Below are 19,956 nucleotides of genomic sequence, written 5' to 3'. Positions count from 1 at the left end.
GGGGGCACCGGTGCCCTGTCTCACCCAGGGCACTAAAATGTCTAGTTACGGCACTGGTAGACACCACAGCAGAATAGTTGGTACATCTGTATCATCAATCAAACAAGATTGGGCAAAGTGCTGGTGAGATCTTTATCCCAATCCCAGAGATAGATGGATTATTCCTATAATAGTGTCCTAAATACATCACACTGGCTAAAATTCCATTTCACCAGTGTTTAACCACTAATAAAACTTCTACAAAGTCATCTAGTACAATCACTCATCAGCACTTTGATTTAATCATAAACAGAAAATATTGCTTGCAGCCCTTTTCATTTAAAGCCCTTTTAATTTCTGTACACCCGGCTCCAGATGAGGTATAGCCTGTCATTATTATGCATTTACTGCCATTTCAGACACTTCCCAAGTTTTACATGAGTGTTTAACTGCTAATTGAGCACATTTACAGTATGTTCCGAGATCCAAAGTCGTTTAACCTGCAGAAGTTGTCTCGAAGTTACTTTAACACAAATCCAAAAGTCTCTGATTTTGTCTTGCAGTGATGATATAAATATTTTATTCCAAATTTCACTATATTTGCCTGGTGCAAATATATATGTATATATATATATATGTACATTCCTACTGTGCTAGTGAGTTTTATATTACAATGAAATCATCTTATTAAAAGGTTACATGGATAGCAGATTCCCCGAGGCAGCGGAGTTTAACATCTGTTAATGTCTGATCGTGCTTAATGTCATTTTTATATAGGCATACAGCACAGGATATTAACTAACACTTGATAAATTAACATTCTGGCTATAAATAAGTTTCAAAAAATATTGTCCGTGTACAAGACACAAATGAAATATGTGGGATCCATACATCAAGAGAGAATAGTTTATTGTAATGAATTAAACCTGGAATCTCAGGCTTTGAGTGAGGAAATGAAAGTGTGGAGAGTCAGATTACCATGTTACAGTATCGTAGGGATCTCAAGGGGAAAATTAGTCAGAATTCCCTCTAGAAATCCCTCTAATTAAACAGTTCCAGTTGGAGAGTTGTGTCGTGTTCTATAACCCGGCACATCTGTAGCATTTTAAAGATAAGTGCACCTCAAGAACAATAGCTAACGCAGCTCTTACACCGTGTAAATCTGTAAAATTTCATGTTTTATGGGTGATATATGTTCTTCATTATAGTGCCTGAATACCAGTGAAAATAGGGACCACAGCTTGTACTGTACATTGAAGCATTTTCGGGAAGTATATATTATTTTGTTTCCTAGGAAGTATGGTGATATAATCTCAATAATTTAATTTAAACATTTTGGTCCTGATTCATTAAGGAACTTAAATTAAGAGGTTTCTTACTTCAGTCTCCTGGACAAAACCATGTTACAATGCAAGGAGTGCAAATTAGTATTCTGTTTTGCACATAAGTTAAATACTGACTGTTTTTTCATGTAGCACACAAATACTTGATAGCATATTTGTACACTGAAATTTGAAGTTGATATTTGTGTGCTACATGAAAAAACAGCCAGTATTTAACTTATGTGCAAAACAGAATACTAATTTTCACCCCTTGCATTGTAACATGGTTTTGTCCAGGAGACTTAAATAAGAAACTTCTTAATTTAAGTTCCTTAATGAATCAGGCCCTTTATGCTATTCACTCATTCTGGTAAAGAGAGATCGAGTCAGATTTCTGATACTGGAAAATGGGCTGTACCAATACATCACAGGGAGGGGAGATTAAATTGTAGGGTACAAAGCCACTTTAGAAATTGAGTTTCCAAGTTATAATATTTCATATTTCAGTAAAGCTCAATTTTAAAAACATATAACACGGATCGTTAGGTATCGTCGGGATATCGGAGAAAACACAGAGATATTAAAGTTTTATAGACTTTTCAAATTGGTAGAATCTGTCTCATCTCAGGATAATCAATGTCTCAATTATTCAAAAGGGGCATTAATAAAGATGATCTAAAAGTTTCTCCACCATCAGACGACTTTAACTTATTTATATATTTTTATTGTTTGAGGGTACTTCTACTGAAGTGATTACTTAATCTTTGTGGCTTCGTTCTGTGTTTTTCAGAAAAGCCTTTATACTAGCTTGGCAGAGCTGGAAATAGCAATAAACTGCTCCGCACTGGCGTAACCTACGGAGTCGCAGTCACGATCTTTAGTCCTTGGGTGGCCTATGCTGTGGACATACTCTAGCATGCCCCACCATCATTGGACTTTTACAGCCTGTAATTAGTAGCTGCAATGGTCATTGTTAGGGCCATGGACCACCGGCTCCTGCTCCTGTGTTTAAATTACAAAGGATTCATACTAGGTGCTGTGTGTACAGGCATGGAGACTGAGAGCTTTCACGTTGACAGTGCCTATAATGGAGAACTAACTGTAACCATGAACTAGCACAGTGCCTGTAATCATGAACCAACTATAACCAGGAACTAGCACAGTGCCTGTAATCATGAACCAACTGTAACCAGGAACTAGCACAGAGCCTGTAATCATGTACGAACTGTAACCAGGAACTAGCACAGTGCTGTAATCATGAACCAACTGTAACCAGGAACTAGCACAGTGCCTGTAATTATGAACCAACTGTAACCAGGATCTAGCACAGTGCCTGTATCCATGAACCAACTGTAACCAGGATCTAGCACAGTGCTGTAATCATGAACCAACTGTAACCAGGAACTAGCACAGTGCCTGTAATCATGAACCAACTGTAACCAGGAACTAGCACAGTGCCTGTATACATGAACCAACTGTAACCAGGATCTAGCACAGTGCTGTAATCATGAACCAACTGTAACCAGGAACTAGCACAGTGCCTGTAATCATGAACCAACTGTAACCAGGAACAAGCACAGTGCCTGTATCCATGAACCAACTGCAACCTGGAACTAGCACAGTGCTGTAATCATGAGCCAACTGTAAACATGAACTAGCACAGTGCCAGTAATCATGAACCAACTGTAACCAGGAACCACCATAGTGCCTGTAATCATGAACCAACTGTAACCAGGATCTAGCACAGTGCCTATAATCATGAACCAACTGTAACCAGGAACTAGCACAGAGCCTGTAATCATGTACGAACTGTAACCAGGAACTAGCACAGTGCTGTAATCATGAACCAACTGTAACCAGGAACTAGCACAGTGCCTGTAATTATGAACCAACTGTAACCAGGATCTAGCACAGTGCCTGTAATTATGAACCAACTGTAACCAGGAATTAGCACAGTGCCTGTAATCATGAACCAACTGTAACCAGGAACCAGCACAGTGCCTGTAATCGTGAACTGACTGAAACCAGGATCTAGCACAGTGCCTGTAATCATGATCTAACTGTAACCAGGAACTAGCACAGTGCCTGTAATCATGAACTAATTGTAACCAGGAACTAGCACAGTGCCTGTAATCATGAACTAATTGTAACCAGGAACCAGCACAGTGCCTGTAATCGTGAACTGACTGAAACCAGGATCTAGCACAGTGCCTGTAATCATGATCTAACTGTAACCAGGAACTAGCACAGTGCCTGTAATCATGAACTAATTGTAACCAGGAACTAGCACAGTGCCTGTAATCATGATCTAACTGTAACCAGGAACTAGCACAGTGCCTGTAATCATGATCTAACTGTAACCAGGAACTAGCACAGTGCCTGTAATCATGAACTAATTGTAACCAGGAACTAGCACAGTGCCTGTAATCATGATCTAACTGTAACCAGGAACTAGCACAGTGCCTGTAATCATGAACCAACTGTAACCAGGAACTAGCACAGTGCCTGTAATCATGATCTAACTGTAACCAGGACCTAGCACAGTGCCTGTAATCGTGAACTGACTGTAACCAGGATCTAGCACAGTGCCTGTAATCATGAACTAATTGTAACCAGGAACTAGCACAGTGCCTGTAATCATGATCTAACTGTAACCAGGAACTAGCACAGTGCCTGTAATCATGAACCAACTGTAACCAGGAACTAGCACAGTGCCTGTAATCATGATCTAACTGTAACCAGGACCTAGCACAGTGCCTGTAATCATGATCTAACTGTAACCAGGACCTAGCACAGTGCCTGTAATCATGATCTAACTGTAACCAGGAACTAGCACAGTGCCTGTAATCATGATCTAACTGTAACCAGGAACTAGCACAGTGCCTGTAATCATGAACCAACTGTAACCAGGAACTAGCACAGTGCCTGCAACCATGAACCAACTGTAACCAGGAACTAGCACAGTGCCTGTAATCATGAACCAACTGTAATCAGGAACTAGCACAGTGCCTGCAACCATGAACCAACTGTAACCAGGAACTAGCACAGTGCCTGTAATCATGAACCAACTGTAATCAGGAACTAGCACAGTGCCTGCAACCATGAACCAACTGTAACCAGGAACTAGCACAGTGCCTGCAACCATGAACCAACTGTAACCAGGAACTAGCACAGTGCCTGTAATCATGAACCAACTGTAATCAGGAACTAGCACAGTGCCTGCAACCATGAACCAACTGTAACCAGGAACTAGCACAGTGCCTGCAACCATGAACCAACTGTAACCAGGAACTAGCACAGTGCCTGCAACCATGAACCAACTGTAACCAGGAACTAGCACAGTGCCTGCTACCATGAACATGCATCTCTGCCAGCAGTAAAATTGCTATTCTGCTACTTTATGTATCAAGTGTACGCCATTCCTCTAAGGTTGCAAACTTGCTTCGGCAGGGTAATCATTAACTTACGTTTCACGTCATTATATGTCAATTCTTTGTATCACGATCCTCTCAATGTACAACTCTGTGTAATATGTTGGTGCTTTGTAAATAAAAATATATTAATAATGAAACCCACATTATTGGATGTGAGATGAAGGTTGATTTATTGAATAATTCTCAACATTGGACCACTAATTTAATTTTTGCCTAATTGATTCACAAATATTTGCTTGCTTAATGACAATAAGGTGTTTTAAAATTATAAAATGTTGACTATAATAAACATTGTTCACATATTTTATTAAACTTGTTGCTCAGAAACAATGTTAAAATACCATTTTTATCACCTCAATGTTCCAAAACTAATTAAATGTTTTTTAATTCATATATCCCGACTAACAATAATATGATCTGCACTGTTATTCATTTTACTGCTGCCCTCTATTTGAAAAACAACTTTAACAGTTATTAGTTTTTACAAAGCAGTAAGAGTTAATATTTTGCAGAAAGTTGCACTGCGTCAACAAGGTAAAATATAGTTTAGGATTCGCAACAACTTCCATTGTTGTAAACAGGGAGGGGGCTGTGAGAGCCCAGACTTCTATCTTTTCAAACAGAATCGATACATATCAGATTAAATCTCCAGCCCACAAGTGAATAAATTAGAAACAACTTTAAGGCTTTGTTCACCTTCAGATAACTTTAAAGCTGGCTACACACTACAGGTTTTTCCCAACCAATTATCGTGGCAATCACACGATAAACGACTGTTAGGTCTGATATCGCATTAGTGTGCGCTCCCACGATCATATTTTATCCTACTTTCAGGCGTTGGTAAAAACTTTACAGATCTTGCATCTGCAGTCATTTTCTGTAGTGCAGTGGTCAGGGAACAGGGGTAAATTACCCCAAAAAATGAAATTCCTGGGGTTAATGCTGCCGATTCACATGCTGTCAGCTGGATTGTAGACCCCTTTAAATGTGAAATTGCTGTTGTACCAGAAGAGCCTCAAGGGTTGGCAGAGGCGCTTCTTGAGCTTCGATGCAATAATGAAGCACGTATTGCATTTGAAAACAAATCAGATCTGTCATATTTTTGGATGTCAACAGCTGCAATGGCATTCAAAATTGCACGAGGAGGCAGTCAAAAAGTTGTTGCCTTTTGCAACAACCTACCTTTGCGAACAAGGATTTTCCACTCTAACAAACATAAAATCAAAGCAGAGAAATCGATTGGACGCTGAAGACTGTATCCAAATTGCTCTGACATCAAAATGCCCCAATATTGATGCTCTCGTATCAAAAAAGGAGCAACATAATTTCTCCAAAACCTGAAGTTTTGAAGTTGAAGCTTTCACAGAAATTTTGAATAGATTCAATAAAATGTTCAATTCAATAATTAATAATATAGGATTTCCTTCCTTTCAAATCAAGGGGGTAATGTCAGCGTTTCTAAATATATTTTGGGGTAAAAGGTAAAAAAGTTCCCTGACCCCTGCTGTAGTGTGTACCCAGCTTTATTTAGGCTGGGTACACAGTACAGAACATTTCTCCTGATCTGACCACGTTAGCGATTTTACCAACGACTGGAAAAAAAAGCCCCGATCAGCGTGTCGTTTCATGTGTACACACTAAACACGTTTTACAAGATTTACCTTCAGATCTGTGCTCTTCATCTGTCATAACCATCAGCTGAAAATATGGTGACTCTGCACCCTCCATAGAGATCTATGGACACTGCCGGTCCTGAGTGCACACACACTGCAGAATTGGAACAACATCGTTCCATCGTTGAAGAAGATTTTTAGTCCAGTTTAAAAATCAAATCAAATGATGCGATGTACTTTGGAACGATAATCGTTCATCGTTGAAGCGTATACTAATGCGATATAGGGCCAAACGGTCGTTTATCGTGTGATTGGCCTAATAACCAGCTGAAAAACCTGTAACATGTAACCAGCCTTACTGTGCTGGAGACCTCTGCTCAAGTTTCAGTGTCAGATTCTTGTTATCTAGACCAGCCATAGTGTCTCCCAGGGGCGACCTGGGCCGGGGGGCAGTGGGGCCGCTCTGTCTAACCACTGACATCCCCGTCCCCGGATGCAATTTTTCCTCATTATTACCGGTGGCTGCATCACATGACACGCGATGCGGCCGCCTGTGCGCCCCCCGGGCTGAAACTTGTCAGCCCGCGCCTGGTGTCTCCCTGCATTATAGGCACCAAAAAGTAGATTGCAATCTGAATTTGGCATGGAAAATGTGCACGAATATTTCTCTTTTATATTGTTACGGTTCTGATGCCTTAGTCAGTATTTACACAGGCTTACCTAGGGCGCGGAGTCTAACGGCCTTCCGGTCTTTACCAAGAACCACTGCAAGGTAGGGTGGACTTTGCTGCCGAAGAACCGCAGGTCGCGGCCCCCAGGTTAGCCTACTGACGTAAGGGAGAAGGCTCTAAGTGATGGGTAGTCAAACAGGCAATTTGGCAAGGTGATGCAAATACAGGCACTAACCGTGAATTCCAGGGTCTGGAGATCTGGAGCGGAAACCGGTGATACACGGAGTCAGTTGTGTGCATAGCAGGAGATGAATCCAGAGGAGTAGAAACACAGCTGGGTCGGTACACAGGAGGTCATCAGGTATACGGTGCCAGAGGGAAATCCAGAGAGTTGTCAAGAACACAGCCGAGTCGGTACACGGGATGGTCAGTCCAATTCACGGTGCCAGGGATAAAGCCAAAGAGTAGTCAGGTCACAGCCAGGTTGGTACACAAGAGTCTAAGGAAACATAGGAGTACACAGGGAGCAGGATCACAGGAGTCAGGTACACAGGAAAAGGTAGCCAGGAACAGGAAACACATTGCTCTGACACAGGTAGCGTGTCAGAGCAGAGTAGATATAGAGATTTGAATTCCCCGCCCAGGAGTCACATGACTTGACGCTGGGAGAACCAGGAAGTGCGGGGGCGCCATCGGAGGACAGCGCTGAACTGCCGGAGCGGACACAGCTGCCAGACAACGCTGACAGCGCAGCGGAGCGGGGAACAGGTAAGATCATGACATATATGTGTTATGATGAATACAACATGTTTTACAAAAATTTTTATAGAGCCCCCTAGTTTATGGCAAGCCAGAAATTAACCATAATGAAGTTTGGGAAAGTCAGACCTAAACCGTGCTATAATCTCAAGTGTTAAACACCACAAATGGTCATATCAGGTATAAAAAAAGAGCAACCTTGCAGGTCATTTGTCATTTTCTACCATTAAGTACCTATTTTTGAGCAAATGCGTCTATTTTAATTGGAAGCACAAAGATCTGCACATAAAGCTGGCAGCTTCTATGGGGCGGGTACAAAACATAGCATCTAAGTGGCGGAGATAGTGTGTTTACAGGGATGTTCCCTCGTTAGCTGTTGACAGAGTCTCTTCTTCCCCACAACAGAACTGGGTATTTTTTACAGATTTTCAGGAGGTGCCAGTAATCGTGAGTCATCTTTTACTTTGAAAGGGACGACTGTTCTACTCAAAAGACGCATTTGATGTGGGAATAGAAACATAGAATTTGACAACAGATAAGAACCGTTTGGACCTTCTAGTCTGTCCATTTTTTATTAACATATGGTAACCTCCAACCCTATTTGGTCCTTTAATCTTTGTAAGGATATCTTTATGTCTATCCCAAGCATGTTTACATTGCTCTACTGTATTAGCCTCTACCACCTCTGATGGGAGGCTATTCCACTTATCCACTACCTTTTCTGTGAAGTAATTTTTCCTCACATTTCCTCTGAACCTACTTCCCCCCAGTGTCAGTACATGTCCTCGTGTTCTAATACTTCTCTTCCCCCCCCCCCAGTGTCAGTACATGTCCTCGTGTTCTAATACTTCTCTTCCCCCCAGTGTCAGTGCATGTCCTCGTGTTCTAATACTTCTCTTCCCTCCAGTGTCAGTACATGTCCTCGTGTTCTAATACTTCTCTTCCCCCCAGTGTCAGTACATGTCCTCGTGTTCTAATACTTCTCTTCCCCCAGTGTCAGTACATGTCCTCGTGTTCTAATACTTCTCTTCCCCCCAGTGTCAGTACATGTCCTCGTGTTCTAATACTTCTCTTCCCTCCAGTGTCAGCACATGTCCTTGTGTTCTAATACTTCTCTTCCCCCCCAGTGTCAGTACATGTCCTCGTGTTCTAATACTTCTCTTCCCCCCAGTATCAGTACATGTCCTCGTGTTCTAATACTTCTCTTCCCTCCAGTGTCAGTACATGTCCTCGTGTTCTAATACTTCTCTTCCCCCCCAGTGTCAGTGCATGTCCAAGTGTTCTAATACTTCTCTTCCCCCCAGTGTCAGTACATGTCCTCGTGTTCTAATACTTCTCTTCCCCCCCAGTGTCAGTACATGTCCTCGTGTTCTAATACTTCTCTTCCCCCCCAGTGTCAGTGCATGTCCAAGTGTTCTAATACTTCTCTTCCCCCCAGTGTCAGTACATGTCCTCGTGTTCTAATACTTCTCTTCCCCCCAGTGTCAGTACATGTCCTCGTGTTCTAATACTTCTCTTCCCCCCAGTGTCAGTACATGTCCTCGTGTTCTAATACTTCTCTTCCCCCCCAGTGTCAGTGCATGTCCAAGTGTTCTAATACTTCTCTTCCCCCCAGTGTCAGTACATGTCCTCGTGTTCTAATACTTCTCTTCCCCCCAGTGTCAGTACATGTCCTCGTGTTCTAATACTTCTCTTCCTTTGTAGAATGTTTCCCTCCTGCACCTTGTTATAATCCTTGGTATGTTTGAAAGTTTCTATCATGTTCCCCCGTTCCCTTCTCTGCTCCAAACTATACATATTAAGATCTTAAGTCTTTCCGGGTAAGTTTTGTGCTGTAGGCCACGCACTATTTTAGTTGCCTTTCTTTGTACAGTCTCTAATGTATTTATATCCTTCTGGAGATACGGCCTCCAGAACTGTACACAGTATTCTAGATGAGGCCGTACCAATGACCTATACAGTGACATTATTACTTCTTTCTTTCTGCTACTGATTCCTCTCCCTATACAACCAAGCATCTGACTTCCTCAATGCTTTGTTACATTACTTACCGATATGCTGATTATTATGCACACACAAACTTACGCAGAAGAAAAACACAAAAGTGACACATTTACTAAAGACAGTCCTGTTGATCTATCAATCTCATGATTAATTAAAAACATACATAAATCGGACAGTGTTTTAGAAGAGAAATGTAAAAAGTTTAATTTAATGACGGTAGCTGGTAAATTTCAGGATGGACTTAAATGTTTACTTATTAAACCACGACGGATCCAGAATTCTCAACAGGTTGCTTGTGAGTCTTTCTCCCTAAGAAATTATATATATATATATATATATATATATATATATATATATATATATATATATATAAATATAAAAGAAAATTAATCTGATAAAGGCTTTTGCCATTTTCAATTGTACTGATGGGATATTGTAGTTCAGAGTTAAAAAGCGACACAGAGTGAATTATTGTAAAGCAATGAACTACCTCTCAGTCTACAGCAATCAAATAGACAGCACTCACAGCTCGAAATTACCGCGGCTTTTTATTCATCCACAGTTTCGTGTACTAAACCCCTTTACAGCCCCCCCTTCGCCCTCCGCACTGCTGAAAAAAGCACTCACATTTATTTGGCGAAATTAAATCCGAGTCCGCAAGGGCCTGTTTCTCACTTACCGGTATTAAATTAAATTAATTTTCTGTTGCAGTACAGAAAGACAAACTTTTCAAAATGTTACATTCATAAAACTGTGACAAGAGCAAAAGGACAACAGACTTTCTTTTTAAGATTTAATGTCATTTCCAGGCTACCCCTTTTCTCAGTATTTTTTAAAATGCCACATACATTCTTCATCTTTTACAGCATAAGGGCCGGCCATATTTTCCATAAAGTTAGGTTTTTATCTTGCAAATTAAAATGGGCAGAATGACCTATCTCTAATACGGAAAAAAATCTCTCTTGGAAACGTAGGACTGAAGAACAAAGTTCAGCTGTTTTACATTGGAAGAATGAAGCGTATTGTCATTAAAAATATAGAACTTTTTGACAATGACATATAAGAAAGCCTGTGTATTAGTGAGCAAAATAATATACCACTCCTTGAAATAACTGTGTTTATGCTGCATTCAATATCCAGCGTGGTGGCTGTTTTATCCTCTATAGAAAGCTGGCCTTGACTAGGAAGGTGGTGTGTCTTTGGCGGTCAATTACATGGTGCAAATTGGCCTCTCTGCTGGCGCTCTGCACCTTCGCTTGTGTCTCTATATCTAGGTTTCCTAGCAGAGATCATGGGTTTTCTGAACAACATGGCGGCATTAACGGAGGAACTGAAGTTAGAGGCTGTGTTGGGGCGGATTTAGGATGCCTCTAGTACAGAGTAGGGGTGCCAGCCTCAGCAATGGCAGATCAATGAAAAAATCAAGATTGTATTTTGCGGAGTGAGATTATCAAAATTAGATAAATGGGTGGAGTGCATTTTTGGGAATGTTCTTTACTGTGCAAGGCACACAGACGTTTACATTCTGCAAAAGGACTTTTTGTACTCACACAGAGCTGGCAAAGATTTAATCTGGTCCTAAACCTTTAATGGGAAACATTCAAGCTTCAAACACCTTAGAGTTCCGTGCGTATTAGAGACAGTCCCAATGTCCCCCCACTCTCATGATTACTTGAACCCAATGAAGCTAAACCATGCAGTATTTTAGGAGAACAAAAATTTAAAGTTTAATGGATGAAGTGGAAGGATGTGAAGTTTACACTTTTGTACAGATCATGTGTGGAGATGTCTTCAGAGGAAGGAAAGGAAACCGAGTAGACCAATCTCAAGTAACCAGAAAATTAAATTGTGGATGGAAGCTGAGAAGCCCAAGGTTCCAAAACTTTATTAAAAGATTTATAGGAGTTACGGGTACTATGATACTATGTAGGAGTTATGCCAGATGGTGTGTAGTCGGTGAGACAATATGTCGAAATAGTTTATTGTGGTGTTTTGTAGCTGTTGTGTGTAACTTTTGTGTAGAGCAAATCAGTATGAATGTTTCATTAGTAAGCAAGTGGGAAGATGATTTGGCTGATCGCTAAGTCTAAGAGGCTTTGGAATATTACACTAAAGTTTCTAAAACTTCTTGTACACCGATTCTGTCTTCTCCCACCGTTTTGCAGAAATGTTGTTGGCATTACGGAAATGGAATAGCAAGGACAGAAAGGGTCAATATAAATGAGCACCAGCAGGGTTTTGCCGTTCTGTTACATCAGGGAATGATAATGAAGCAGATTCACAAGATAAGACGTTTTTGAATACACACAACACATGTTGGTTTTTATTATGGATGTTTGCAGATAATACATATACAGTTTTGAGAAACGTTCCGTGCTCTTTGGTTAGGATCTCGCGTATTACTGTATCTCTCATGTCATGTCTTAGATGCAGGAAGTTATACAGCTTCGCCAGCCTTGGAATACATACGGTCGTATTTATCAAAAAGCGGGATAGATGTGAAGATATTTTGGAAGTCCTGCGGAAAATGAAATAATATATTTTTATTTGTTATTTGACTATTTTATTTTGCGTTTCATTCCTTTAAAAGGTCAAAATGCCTTAACTACAAGTGGAAAAAGAGAAAACTCTATGTGATCATGTATACACAATACCTGTATATGAAGTGTTTAAAATGAAGATGCGTGCAACCGACCGTATAGGAACATACAAATGACAAGAAAAGGACAAGGAAAACTGTTATATAAGCTCAGCACACTGGCAAAGAGAAACAAATCATTACTTTATTAGGTACATGCTATACGGCCACTTCTCCTACTGCCTTCATTGTAAAACTATCAAATTTCATTCACATACATTCTCAATACCGCCACTTCTAAATTTCCACTTCAACCACTGTATACATTATCTATAATATAAATGTCTAGTGGCGTGTGTTAGTCTGTCTGTGTGTGGAAAAAATAAAACCAAGCTGCAGCGCCACCTGCTGGGCGGAGTTATACACTGACCTACTAAATTCTTAGTGTGTGTGGGAAAAAAAATTCAGAAAGGGCTGAAATTTGGTATACTAAGATGTTTTTAATTTGTTAATTTAATTTGTTAATTGTTAAAAGTGTTTATAAAGATTTAAAAAAATATATATATTTCTTGAAGGAGAAGTGACAGTTGGGAGTGGTTGGTGGTTGCCGGGGGTGACAGTGGGGAGTGGTTGGTGGTTGAGGCCTGGGCTATGGCCCAAATGCATGACAAGAACCTTTTTAATACCTTAAGTAGCTTGATTTGACTAGAATGCATGAGTATCATGCACGGGTTAACTTGTATGTATATATATATATATATATATATATATATATATATACACATACATATATCATTAATGAATGTTGATGTAAAATGATCCAGGACTAATATCTGTACAAATGTATGAAAAAGTCTCAAAAAGCCCTTCAACAATGACACAGATCATGGCCAAAATATAACAACAATATAAAAGAAACCCACATTCAAGTTCCAGTGAAAAATCCAGTATATCTAAAATTAATGAATTAGGACATAAAAATAAAAGATTTATAATACTATTAACAACAAGATCTCTGAACTGGAGGCATTTGAGATAACATGGTGATCATGGTGCAGGAAGGCACAAATCATGTCCTGACGCTGGGTTCTACCGGCTCCTCTGTCTGGTTCAGGATAAGGGGGATTAGTAGACTCTCTCAGGAGTCCAGGGGATCACCCAGTACCACACATTCCAGGACTGTTCACAAGTATGAGGAAAATTGGTGTAAAATCCATAAAAGTATAAACACAAGCTGAACTTTAAGTAAAATAATGGAGAACGGATCATAGTATTTTTAGCCTGTTGCACGACGAGTTTCACCATGAAAAATGTCCACATATGATGGGCTTTCCATTACAATAAAAAAAAAATCCATAAATAATAAAATGTGAACTAGAGAGAAAAAAAAGGTTAAAAAAATGTAGTTTGTGTAACGAAGCAGAAATAGGATTTTACAAATGACACTACAGTCATGGCCAAAAGTTTTGAGAATGACACAAGTATTGGGTTTCACAAACTTTGCTGCTTCAGTGTTTTTAGACCTTGTGTCAGATGGTTCTATGCTATACAGCGGAATTTAAAATAGCAGTTTTTTCTAAGTGCTAAAGACGGCATGTAGGGTTGGTAAACATATATAACACCTTTAATAAAACTGGCATTTTAAATCCCCCCTGAAAATTTATGGAGATTTTACAAAACCGGGGGGGGGGGGGGGGGGGGGGATGTAAAGGGGCAGCCTAATGCTTTAAAAGCACAAGGCACATCCACTGGGTGTGGTCACATCCCCATCGCAACTTGCCCGTGTCTCCTATGGTTGCAATGTAATTTTTCAGTCTGAACCAAAAATAATGCGACTCAAGCCTGAGAAACGCGTGAGGCACTGCATAAAATTGTAGACGCTACATAGAAAACGAGATTAAAAAAAATAGGAAGTTCGTATTATGAATTTTTCCCAGTTTCTTTAGTTATTCTGGAACAGAGTTAAGCACTTGACAACAATGACCGTCTTCTTTCCAAAAATGTAGCCTTTATTAAGATAAAAATGAAAGTCACAATACTGAATGCAGGTGCAGGTTTCATACACTAAACGCTAAGCCCATGTGTTATTGGGAAGCCGTTAGTGGGACAACTAGCTGACTGCCAAATGCGTTTCTTGGGATTTTATATTAGTCTTTGTACAGAGAGGCATTTTCAGCTGGAAGGAAGCCAGGTGCAGTCTCTGACCAAACTCAATATACGTAACAGTACACACTGATGTGTTAATCTTAGTGTGCCTCTGTGTGTTTGTGCGGTACATATTTACATTGTAAGCTCCGCTGTAATAGATAAGAATGATCAAACAATCTCTGTAAAGTGCTGTGTGATGAATGCAAATTGCGTCGTTTTGGTCTCTCCCACAGTGGCAAAATAACACTATTGCGGCATTGGGGTTGGGGCCAAATGATGCGATCCGCGATGGTCCGCCACCCCCCATACTTGCACTTCAACTACCCTCTCGGGATCTCAAATTTAGCATCTCAGTGGTAAAAACATGTTTCCTGGACCCAAAAATATGAATTGGATACGTTCCCTGGATCAATCTTCTCCTATAATGTTTTCTACTCATTATAGCTACAGATACAATTTCTTATAAGAAAGGCATTACATCTATTTTTAGATTCTTTGTGAATTGCCACCGCATGTGATAAGGAATTCAATAGCTTACACCCTGGCAGCAAAGAACTACTTTGAAATTTATACTTTCACACCTCCCATAGACACATCATGATGGGGGCATGGCCACATTGTGATGGGGTGGCCACACCCCCAGGGATGTGCCTAGATCTTCTGAAGACCTGGGCACTATCTTCGTGAAGTCTATTTGTCATCCCTGTGTCTCCAAAGGTTTCCTCCATTTCCCCCCCATAGTATCAACATCATCATCATCAGCTATTTATATGGCACCACTAATTCCATTGCGCTGTACAGAGAACTCATTCACATCAGTCCCTGCCCCATTGGAGCTTACAATCTAAATCCCCTAACATATACACACACAGACCGAGAGAGACTAAGGACAATTTTGATAGCAGCCAATTAACCTACCAATATGTTTTTGGAGTGTGGGAGGAAACCGGAGCACCCGGAGGAAAACCACACAAAAATGGGGAGAACATACAAACTCCACACAGATATGGCCATGGTCGGGGATCGAACTCATGAGCCCAATGCTGTGAGGTAGAAGTGATAACCACTAAGCCACCGTGATGCCCACACGGTATCTGGTTGCTTAGTGGTTCTGGATCCTAGCCACGGCTTAAATTGTGCTGTAATTCACAGGAACGCAGTTAAGACCCTTTTTAACCTTAAACTCTATAAAACTATATTATTATTATTATCATTTATTTATATAGCGCCACTAATTCTATTTAAATATTAATTTTAATGTCCTCCCAGCATATGTCATTTGTTGATTTCCACTTATTTTTCTTTTACCCCAGATGAACACTCCAGCTAAATTCTCCCAAAATGTGGGTGTTTGCGTTGGTCTACATGTTCTAGGGAAATTAGACTGTATGGCAAGCACTGATGTGAATGAAAAAACATTCTTTGTACAGCGCTGCGTAATATGCTGGCGATATATAAACAAAAAGTGATAATAATTGTGAGGTTCACTGTCTTTATAATTTAATACTATTATTGTTAAGAATACCCCCTGCCCAGCCAGCCCCTGGCAATGTATAATAAAAATCCCTTGCAATATTGCATGGGATTAACTATTAACAATGCTGTTAATGCAAATCAACAGGTTATATTATCCCAGAAATAGATTTAATTGGTTCTGCTATCGGTCACTTGCTCTCCCTACATAACAGAGAAATAACATCATTTTCCTTTACAACATGATCCAGCCATGTCAGGGTTAAGCCATAACCAAACCAACTGGTAATGAATGATAATTATCACGATTACCATAAGGAAGGTCCTAAACTGTCCAGTTTCTCTGCCAACAAGAGCAATTGACATCAATTTCCTGATTGTTTCCAGTAATTTCAACTAATTAATGCCCAGAAACATAAAGTGATATTTCTTATTCTCATAAATTCTAGCGGATTATGTAATATGACTCCTATCTCACCTTGTAAATGAAAGAGTTTTAATACCGAGCGCAATCTATGGAGAAGACGTGCTAGAGCAGTGTTGTGTTTTTATAGGCCGTCCCAGCAATTAACGGAGGCTCGATATGTTGTGGAAATATGCAGGTTACTATTAACTGAATGTATTATTTATTTTAAGACAGAAGTCTATGCTCATAGCACGCTGCAGAATATATGAGGGAGAAGTATTCTCCTGGCTAGTAAACTAAATTAATTTCAGTAAATTTACACATTACTTTACAGATAACAAGATTAATATAATATTATCACATCTAAATTAATTGACAGAAACAAGCCCAGCAAAAATGGATTTCACCCATATAAATATTTACTTACAGCTCATGTGTGATATATATGTATGTGTGTATATATATATATATATATATATATATATTTATTTATTTTTCTTTTTTTTTCTTTTTTTATATTTTGCTATAATAAATTTATCCAGCTTATTGAGCATGTGATGTTTCTCTCTCTCTCTCTCTCTCTCTCTCTCTCTCTCTCTCTATATATATATATATATATATATATATTGTAAGTAAGATCTAAAAATTTAAAATGTGTGCATAATATATATATATTATATATATATTTATATATATATATATATATATATATATATATATATATATAAAGAGGAATACTCTGCACTCTCCAAACACATGATTATTGTTCTAACTACCCTTCTATATTAAAAACAGGGAGTGTTAATAAGTAAATATATATATATATATATATATATATATATATATATATATATATAAATATATATGTATATATATATATATATATATATATATATATATATATATATAATTATGTATATATAACTGAAAAAAATAAATTGGACATATAAACTCTCTGATCATTTTCTTTATAGAATTTTTTTTAACATAAGCACTTGTGCCAATTACATGCTTTGCCTGTTGTGTTGCATTTTTGAATACAAATTACTTTGTTTCCATTGAAATAGACATATCACTGACTTTTTTTTATAAATATATCATTTTGTATATATTTTATTGGCGAAATCTTCATTTTAATAAATGTTACATTATTCCTTTTTAAAGAATTTCCTTAGTGACTTTTGATCAAGAAACCAAGAAAGTGATTTTTGCCGGATATAAAAAAAAGCGATTTCAAGACCCCCTGAAGAATATGAACTGATGACTTCTAAAATGCATTTAAACTTTTAAAATTTGTCAAGATTCCCTTGTCACACATGTATAAAAAGAAGCAATCACCCAAAATGGCAAATGGGAGAATTCTGCGCTTCAACAAAAATGTTAATTTATACCGCTTAATTAAATGTATGTGATTTAACAAAATAATGGAGCAATTGACCGATTCGACAAAAAATAAAAAGAATACTGGAAAGTTACTCAGTTAGGAAAGATAAATTCTAATAGTTTAGTAACAAAATTATAAATAAATGTATAATCAAGTTTGTTATATATATATATATATATAGAGAGAGAGAGAGAAAGAGAGAGAGAGAGAGGGAGAGAGAGAGAGAAAGAAAGAGAGAGAGAGAGAAAGAAAGAGAGAGAGAGAGAGAGAGAGAGAGAGAAAGAGAAAGAGAGAGAGAGGCGACAAAACTAATGGAGATTTTTTTCTGTCCTTTTTTTTTTTTTTTTAAGCTAATGTCTTAAGGGATATATAAATTTGCAAAAGTATATATGAACTCCAACTTCTACAGTGCCCTTGGTTCACGAATGATAGATGCAAGTAATGGAACGGCAACGTTGACCTCATCCTCTCAGCGTTGGAGAGAATCTCAATATTTTTACTTATGCGAGGTTTTCATTGTACAACTGCCCCCGTTGCCACGGCAACTGAGGGCCTTATGGCACACTCTAACCGTCGTCCTCACATTACGGCCACCCTGGAGAATGATTTTGTCTACAATTTATAGCATAAAACAGCTGGTAATTATGTGTCAGAGCATATGCTGACGAGAAGGCCAAACACACAGTTAAAGATTTAGCATCAAAGTTGGTGGCAGTTCCTCAAAGCTTATTTGCTGAGAAAAGTATGTCTGTTTTGTAATTAAATCTACAAAAATAAGTAGAGCTTTGTGAAATTTACAGATTGAGCAACAAGTTGTTGCTGTTTGCAGTACCCCTCCGGTCGCATTCACCCCCTTTAATGAATGAGAAAGTCACATATATATTTTTTTTCCCCGACATGACCAATTCACTGATAAGACATTACTTTAATTTCTTTTGCAATTGGTTAATTACTGCTGATAAAAAAATCAAATGTTCTCTCTCCTTTCTACTCTTCTCTGTACTCTATATCTTGCTCCTCTTGGGGTTGACCAGTAGGGGCACATTTACTTTTTCGTTCTTATCCAGATTATTGAAATATTGATAAACTCATGGGCTACATCAACGAAGTGGAACATGGCGGCAGTGTAAAATCCTCTCGGGTGGTGCCCATGAGTTTGCAGGCAAAGATGGCGGCAATTTCAGAGTAGATGAAGTTTCCACAGACCAAGGGGTGTAGTTGGGTGGAGCGAGATTGTGTCAGGCTAAGTATGAATCAGAGACACCAGTGCTCCTAGTTTTGTGGAGTAGCATAACACCATTATTTCATTTCGGTGACTAAGGTTATTGAAATAAGATAAAGGGTTGGGGTTTGAATTTAGAGAGTGCATTCTTTTCGTAAGTTCAACTTTGCAGAGATTAGCTTTTGTGCTATAATTTTAATGGACGGACTTTTCCTAGAAATGCTAGAAAGAATATAGACAGAAGTACTCTCACTCTCATGATTAATTTAGGCCACTGATGAACTCAGCAGTATTTTAGAAGCAAGTCTGAAAACTTTAAATTAATGATAAGGGTGGTTCTAAAGCAGTAGGAGAGTGAAATTTTGCATAAGGCACCTCTTCAGATTATTATGCCTGCCACAAACCTAGGCACATATCTAGTTGGTGGAGGTGTCTCCCAAGACTGTAGAGTAGACGTAGTTGAAGTGTTCTGGATGGACCATTTGGTGAGCTGGTGCAAAACCAAGACAATTTGCAGTGTCTGTGGGGTGTGCTTTGTACATTAGATCTTATGTATCTCTATAGTGAATCTTAAGTTTTAAGTTTCATTGATTCTGAGTATTGAATAAAAATTGGAAAACTCAAAAATTAAATGAAACCTACAATACAGAACTTTCTTGACTACACATATATATTTCATGCTTCATGGAATTATGTTGTTTTGGGCCCTATTTAGAGTTGGCCGCAAAAGTCACATGTGCAGTAAAAGAGAGAAAAATGTATTGTTATATGTTAACGTTACTTACAGTAGGGACGTGAACAAGTAAGTGTACAATATCCTAGAGATACGCCCTATTATATCTGTTGTGCCGGCCAAAGAGCTGCTGTAAAGCATGAGTCTTTACTGTGTATAAAAAAAATAATCAATAAATAAAATGTTTTTCTCTCCTAAAATAATTAACTAGTGGTATATCCTGTGGTATA

At 38.8% G+C, this 19,956-nt stretch overlaps 1 protein-coding gene across 1 annotated transcript in view; it reads right to left on the bottom strand.

Moving 5' to 3' along the window:
• Positions 1 to 12,091: 12,091 nt before the first annotated feature.
• SPATA17 (spermatogenesis associated 17) overlaps positions 12,092 to 19,956 on the bottom strand; it is a 131,838-nt gene continuing 123,973 nt past the window's right edge. The window contains exon 10 of the mRNA XM_075200760.1: positions 12,092 to 12,300. Coding sequence (XP_075056861.1) covers positions 12,220 to 12,300 — 81 coding nt within the window. The 3' untranslated portion in view covers positions 12,092 to 12,219. The remainder of the gene's footprint in view (positions 12,301 to 19,956) is intronic.

Source organism: Mixophyes fleayi, chromosome 3 (assembly GCF_038048845.1).
Source record: "Mixophyes fleayi isolate aMixFle1 chromosome 3, aMixFle1.hap1, whole genome shotgun sequence".
Taxonomy (NCBI): domain Eukaryota; kingdom Metazoa; phylum Chordata; class Amphibia; order Anura; family Limnodynastidae; genus Mixophyes; species Mixophyes fleayi.
This window is presented reverse-complemented; position numbering and strand designations above follow the sequence as displayed.